The following is a 7,342-nucleotide window of genomic DNA, read 5'->3' as shown; positions in this document are numbered from 1 at the left end:
GCGGCGGGACTACAAGTCCCAGCGTGCCGCGCGGCGGGCAGCTCTCGCGAGACCGCCGCCGGGACTTGGTTTCCTCACGGCCCTCAGCGCGCCGGAAGTCGAGGCGGGAGAGCCGCTTCCGGGCGTGGCGTGTGGCGGAGCGGCGGCGGCTGAGGGGCGGCGGGGATGGACGTGACCGGGCCCGAGACCGACTGGCGCAGCACCAACTTCCGCCAGAAGCTCGTCAGCCAGATGTGAGTGCGGGGCGGCCGCCGGCAGGACGAGGGGACCGGGGGTTCCCCCCTAGCCCGGCCCGGCCCTCCCGGCTCCCCCTGCCCCCGGTAGCGGCCCCCCGGCCTGCCCCGCAGCCGCCGGTGTTGGGTTCTGCTCCGGCAGGGCCCGCAGGGCTGCCGCGTTCGGTTCTGTGCAAAGCCCGTTATAGGCTTCTGTCTGGCTCTGACAGCGAGATCAGTGTCAGAGGCTGAATCGGCTAGCTGTTGTGCTTTCCTAGGTCTGGAGCAGCGATCGCAGTCGGTGTCTGCGTGATCGCGGCAAGGTTGTTTAGAAGCAAGTTGGGCTTGTTGCCTCCTCGGTCTTCCTCTGTGGCACGATCCCTTCGCTCGGGTCCCTTTGCCACTCGCCGTGCTCTTTCTGTGACGGGGAGGCTCTTACCCTGCAGAGGGTGCTCACTGTAGTGCTGAAAGCACTGCTCGGTGCTTCTAAAGCAACGTTAAAATCCTTATTTCTGTGCGCTTGAAAAGCTTGATTATGCTTTGTTTTAAAATACTGATTCTCATAAGCAACAGACTGTTTCTTTGTGATACATGAAGAATATGCTGTTTGCACACGGTTTTAGTGCCTAGCTCTGGGCTTTCCTTGTGGTGATGTCTCAGAATTAAAATATTGCAGTATTCACGAAAGAAATCGGACAGTGAGTGCTTGTCAAAGCTGTGCGAGTTTCTTTGTCATCAGAGCTGATGTTTTGCTGTCTAAACTCTCTGCAGCATCTATTGTCAGATGAATCTGTTGCATTTTCCTCTCCTTTTTTACTTCTTCATCAAAGCAAAGCCCCCCCAAACTACTCTCTGATGCTGTGCAACTCCGGGGAAGTAAATCTGAGTCAGCTGAAACAAAGCTCAGTGCAGTAACCTCTTGTTTGTGTGTTTGCTCTGCAAGCAGTCACTGTCTTTCTGTGAGCACTAAAAATGACAAATGTTTCAGGGGGAAGCTGATAGTAAGAGATGAAGATTGAATAGGTCAGTAGCAGTTAGGTTTTTAAAGGTTGATGGCACATGAAGAGATGTCGACTGTCTTACACTTTTAATTCCTGCAAGAAAGAATTAAAATTTCCTCTGTTTAGTCTTGCACATGCGCACAGATGTATTTTTTATCTGTGTGCTCTTTGTTATCAATGTGTTGGCAGTCTTCCCTCCCTCCTCCCCCAGGATTGTGTTCCCTGAGTGATGTGTCTTCTTTGCACACCATCCTGCTGTGTAGTATCCTACAGATGTTTCCATTCCTGTCTTATTTAAAGAGCAAGCATACTTGGTACTGGGATAACTGTGCAATGACTACAGTGGATTTTTTTTAAATGTATTAACTTGTACTAGATATCAGCAGATGACTTGGTTTCATGCTGGCACTTGAAGTAAATGAAGGCTAGCCAGGAGCAGAGTTTATAATAGATAGGTCCATGGATGTCAAGATATTTATTTATTTATTTTTCCATAGTGACATTATCTGGCTAAACACTTCAGGGATACCGTGTGCAGTAGGTATCTTAGTGAACGTGTCTGTGTGTAGTTGGAGCACTGTGTGAGAGGTGATCTCGCTAGGAAATGATTCCCCTGGGAAGCCCCGTTCAGCGCTGGGTCCCTGTCTGACCGCAGGCCCCAGCAGGACTCCCACAGCTGTGAGACCCAGGACTGCCAGAGCTCAGCTGACGGAGGCCAGGGAGCAGCTTTGGTTCCTGCCACCTTGTTCCAAGAGAGCAACGATGCAGGAGTGTGAATGTTTGTGCTTTCAAGGCACCTTTTTATTCCAGCCCTTACAGCGAACAGGCACCTACCAGTGCCTTGGGAGCCTCTCTCTAAATGCCTTTCCTTAATACGCTTTTAAACGTTGGTATTGCCTGAAGGACAAAGCTGAGGTGGGTTGCGTGGTGGTAACCTCAGTGCCTTGCCGTGCAGTTCCTGTGCCGAGCTGCTTCTAGCCTGGGGTAAGGGGAATTGTGTCAAACGGGGTAACTTCAGCTGCATGATGGTCAATAAAAGTGGTGTTCAGCTTTCTGCCTGGTTTTCATGCATACCTTCACACTTAAGATCAAGTAGATTTTAGCTAATGGTTCAGTTAGATGAGAGGAAAGAGCATGCGTGAGCATAAGTAAGGATGGGGAGGTGGAGAGCACGGGAAAGGAGGCAGAGGTGGGAGCAGAAACGAGCAGGCAGGAGGCGAGCAGAGCAGCTACAGTTTCTCAAGTGTGTGTGTGGGGGGAGATCATTTGCATTGCTGCTCTCCGTGAAATATGTCACAAAATCCGTTCATAAAGCAGCCTTATTTTTATATGCCAGCCTGGGCTGTCTGATGGGATTTCAGGGAAAAAAAAAAAAGGCCAAGAATACGGCTGTGCCTCCTGTCCTGGTACTACAGAAAGGGAGGAGTTGGTTGCATCAAAATAAGCATTTATAAAACTGTGAACTAAGAAGCTTCTGCCTCTGTAGTGCAAGTGTTTGGGTTGCCATGCAGTGAACCTGAAGGAGAAATTTGTTGAAGTTAAAAATAACCGAGGAGAAGTGTTTATTCTGAAGCTGGGTAGTGCTTCGGCCCTGCTGGTTGCACAGCCACACAAACAGTGGCACTGGTGTAAGCTGGCGGGGAGGCTTCTGAAGGAATCACTCCTGTGGGGAGGATTTTCTGTGCCTTTGAAGCTCTGAGGGGGTGGTTCTGTGTAGCAGGACGGTGATTTTCCTCACTGCAGAACTGGAAAGAAAGACAATGCCTTACGTTAAAAAAGAGAAGGCCTTACAAAGAGAAGGCCTTGCAGAGGTTGGATTGTCCTTCGCCTTCTCCTCTGTGGCTGAAGGTGGTGCTATGTGGGGCTGAGGCTGGTCCTAGGTGTCTGGGGACTCCTGATCTGCGTGTTCTTGCAGTGAGGGTTGTCATTAAATGTGCTGTGTCCAACCTGGAGCTAACAGAAACATTGTGTGGGGCGCTGTCCTGTACCCAAGATCAAGTAATTAACGTTTAATGTATTTGCTGGGGTTTACCTGGAGTTTTTTAAGCTTGTGATGTGGATGGCTGTGGTTAATGGCCCATCAGCACGCTTTTATTTTTCTTCCCATTTTAAGCAAGAAAGATTTATTTTGAGTGACCAGTCCGTTTCATGAGGCAGCGTCTGGTGGTGTTAACATGGGGTTGGTCCTAGAGCTCATTGCCCTTTCGTCTCACTGGAAGTCCTGGTGCAGTTCGTGGTGTGAAGGAGAGGAGAGCTGGTGGAGTGGTGAAGGAGAACGTGTTTTGCAAGATTTTTCTGCTAGACCAGTTGGCCTGAGTGAGAGGCTGCAGTTGTAGGGCTGGAAACGAACTTCTTGGAAAGGGAGGGGGAATTCCTGAAGCTGGCAGTGGTGCCGAATGCTTCATGGCATCAGTTTTTGAGTGTCGTGGAGGAGCTGAAAAAGGCAGAGCTTTAGTGCACCTCTTACATGCTTAGTAAGTGCTTGTGAGGCAGATGAAGGCTGTATTGGCTGGAACATCTGGTTTTCAAAGTTGTGTTGGATTTCATTTCTGGAAGGATATGATACCTTATTTGGTACACTTGACTCAGTGGAAAGCTGTCTTTTTCTAGTGACTTTCCCAGCCTTCTAACTTAGGTGTTTTTGTGCTGGTTGAAGATAAATGCGGGGAGAAAGAAACGGACGAGGAGGAAGAAACCACACACAGCTGAACTTGTGGAATACGAAGAGATCTGGCATGGAGTGCTAGGCAGCATCAAAAAGAAATGGTGGCTACACAGAATAAATAATTTGCTGTGTTTTTTTCCAAACTTCCTGCTACGCCATGGATCGCAGTCTCTGTATCAGCCACTCTAGTACTAGCTGCACGTTACATCCTTTATTTGGGTCTGTGTCACTGGTCTTTCTGCCTGCTCAGTTCTTGGTGGCCTTGAAATGAGAGGCATTGTCATTCACTGTGGGACTAAGGCGGTGAGGAAGATTCAGAGAGAGTAGCGTGGCTTTAGAGGCAGCTTTTCTGAAAGAGAAAGTGTTGGAAAGAGGGCGGTGAAGGACTGGATGCTCTGCTTCTTCTGCAGCAGACTTCTTTTATGAGGAGCTCACTTTAAGGCTTGCTTACACATGAAAGAGTAGTTACTCTGTGTTATATTTGAATTTGGCTTCATTTAAGTAACCTTCCTGTGTAACCAGCATTTGTAGTGTCCGTCAGGCCACGTGAGCAGGTTACCGTGAGGGACACATGCAGGTGGCTGTGCTCTGCTCCCTATTTCTTTGCAAGTTACACCAGGTAAGCTACATGCTACTAGGCTACGACTTTGCAAGGTAAAGGTATGAGTTTGGACAGCTTCAGCTCCTTCACCTAAGTCTGTTGTTTCTGCTCTTCATGCCTGTCTTGAGGGGGATGCTGAGTTATTTCAGGACACTGGACTAGCTCACTGCTCACACAAGCACCACTCCTGCTTGCAAGGGAGGTGGTCAGAACTCGAGGGGGCAGAAAGCAGCAGTCCCACTTCAGGCTGCATGAAGCTTCCAAGGAACCCCACCCTAAGATGCATTTCGGGTAGGGTAGTTGCTCATTCAACAGCAGAGAAATGGGTTGCTGAGATGGTAATTACAAGGTGAAAGTATTTCCTGGTAACTTGCTTGTGGAATGCAGGCTGCAGCTACTAGGCTGTAACACAGAACAGGTTTTGCAGTGAAGTGAAATGTTTCCAAGAATGAGAATGCCCAGCAGATTTGAATAGGGCTGCTCTCCTGTCTGAGTCCTTGATTTAAGATGTTTTTTGTCTCAGTGCTTATGTTGCAGTGGAATTGCTTGGTTTTTGATGTGCTGAGAATACACGCTGGAGGGAAGGGATGCCAGGCAGGAGAGGGACTGGGCAGGCTGGAGAGCTGGGCCTGAGCCTCCTGGAGTTCAACAAGGCCAAGTGCAGGGTCCTGCACCTGGGCTGGGGCAATCCCAAGCACAAATCCAGGCTGGGTGGAGAACGGAATGAGAGCTGCCCTGAGGAGAGGGACCTGGGGGCATTGCTTGATGAGAAGCTCGACATGAGCCGGTGATACATGCTTGTAACCCAGAAAGCCACCCGTACTCTGGGCTGCACCAAAAGCAGACCCCACAGCGTCTTTCTAGTACCTAAGGGGGGCTACAGGAAAGCTGGGGAGGGACTCTGTGTCAGGGGGTGTGGTGACAGGACAGGAGTAATGGCTTTAAACTAAAAAAGGGGAGGTTTAGGTTAGATATAAGGAAGAAATTCTTCACTCCGAGGGCGGTGAGGCACTGCCACAGGCTGCCCAGAGAAGCTGTGGCTGCCCCATCCTTGGCAGTGCTCAAGGCCAGGCTGGACGGGCCTTTGGGCCGGTGTGGTGGGAGGCGGCGTGCCCATGGCACGGGTTGGAACTAGATGGTCTTTAAGGTCTCAAACCGTTCTGAGTCTGTGAACACCCCTTCTTTCCTACCAATTTCTTTAGCAGAGTGTTTTGGTGTGCGGGGTTTATTTCCTTTTCTTTCTCATGCTTTCAATTTCTCATCCAGAGGGCAGATCTAGTTCCAGTTTACTAGTGGTGTGATGGCCCTGCACTTCTGATTAATAAATAGAAAAGAACAGTAAGGGGGTAAAAAAAGGCTTTTATTATCAACTGTCCATCAGCAGGACCTTCTTCTTATCTACTGCTCATTGCCTAAAGGCGTTTCAAGTTTTACCAAGCAATTTTTATTATTCCACCTTCTGTTTAGAGGATTCTTTTGGAAATGCCTGGTACTATGCAGGCTCGAGCCCGTAGTTCACTGAACATGGATTACATTAGAGGAAAGCTGAATGACTGGATTCATCAACAGGTCCTAGTATTTTGTCAAACTTAACACTTCAAGCAGCAAATAGTGACTTGCTTAGCCACTATTCTTGAATATCTGCAAAGAACTAATTTCTAAAAGGCAACAAAGAAATGACTTTTTTCCTCAGTTATTTGAATAAGTTTTAAAGAGCAGCAATTTTAAGTAATGCCATTTTTGTTTTTTAATCTATACGTGGATTTAACAATAAGAGAGGAGTAAAAAGCTGTTACACAGACATTTCTAACTACAGAAAATATTTTCTGATGTCCTCAGTTTATGCCCAGCATTGTTTTTTTCTTTTTCAGTGATGAAGCTATGAGGAAGGCTGGTGTTGCCCATAATAAGTCCAGCAAAGAGATGGAGAGCCACGTGTTTATGAAGGCTAAAACAAGGGTAAAGTATCTGGATGTGTGTGTGTTCCTTTTACCCTGAGGGGAAACGAAGTGTTTGGTGTCCAATACATGCAGCAGACTGGACTTCAGGCCAAGAGAGCTTTGCTGATACTGCAGCATTTAATGCATACGTGGTTCTGTGCTTAATTAAGTCTTATCTAAAGACTTGTGTATAGTGAATTGCATGGAGTTTGTTTTATCTACAGTGTGGCATTATTCCATCTAACCAGTTTGGTGATCAGGAGAGACTGAGATATTGATAAAAAAGCTGTCTTGGGAGTAAGGAAAAAAGGAATTTCTTGGGTCTCTGTAAAAGTCTGGTTTTTGTGTACAATTCTAGGCGCTACCCAAACGTATAAGCTCTTCTTTCCTGGGGTTGTGTTATAAGAAATTGGATCCTATTGCTGTCTACAAAGAAGACATGTTTGAGATAGTACTTGGTGAAAGTTTTTATAACGCTTATTTATGCCTGCTGATGGCATTCTTACTGGTGAGTGGGTACTTAAAGGAGCAGGGAGGCTGTCTCAGCACTGTGGCAGATTCTCTTGTGCATTATGAAGCACATTAATAAATTGCAGCAAAGACTGTTTGTCCTTTCACCTCTGGCACTTCTGCCACGTATAAGTCTTAAAAACAATTAAGTTAATATCTTTAATAATAATAACTTAGCATAAAAAAGTTCTTGTAGTATGAATATGACCTAGTTTAAGGACTGAAGTGAGTCAATGTACCCAATAAGAAATTTTGATCCTTAAGGAAAGAACTAGAATGGGTGAGAAAAGGAAAATGGATATATTAGTATATAACTAGGTATACACATTATGTTCCTGCTATTGTGACTGTCACAGAAGTTCTTTCCAGTGAATTTTATGGTCTTTTGGGCTACTTGGACCATCAGCCACACT

General features: G+C 47.2%; 1 protein-coding gene across 4 annotated transcripts in view; it reads left to right on the top strand.

Moving 5' to 3' along the window:
- The window catches only part of MED15 (mediator complex subunit 15), a 35,183-nt gene that overhangs the window by 6,201 nt on the left and 21,640 nt on the right, over positions 1-7,342 (top strand). For 3 of the 4 annotated variants that reach the window (XM_068654018.1, XM_068654015.1, XM_068654014.1), the window contains exons 1-2: positions 15-233; positions 6,351-6,438. In XM_068654018.1, the coding sequence (XP_068510119.1) occupies positions 166-233; positions 6,351-6,438 (156 nt within the window). In that variant the 5' untranslated portion in view covers positions 15-165. Of the gene's footprint in view, positions 1-14; positions 234-6,350; positions 6,439-7,342 lie in introns of those variants that run through there. The other variant, XM_068654016.1, reaches the window with a different exon arrangement.

Source organism: Anas acuta, chromosome 17, assembly GCF_963932015.1.
Source record: "Anas acuta chromosome 17, bAnaAcu1.1, whole genome shotgun sequence".
NCBI lineage: Eukaryota > Metazoa > Chordata > Aves > Anseriformes > Anatidae > Anas > Anas acuta.
This window is presented reverse-complemented; position numbering and strand designations above follow the sequence as displayed.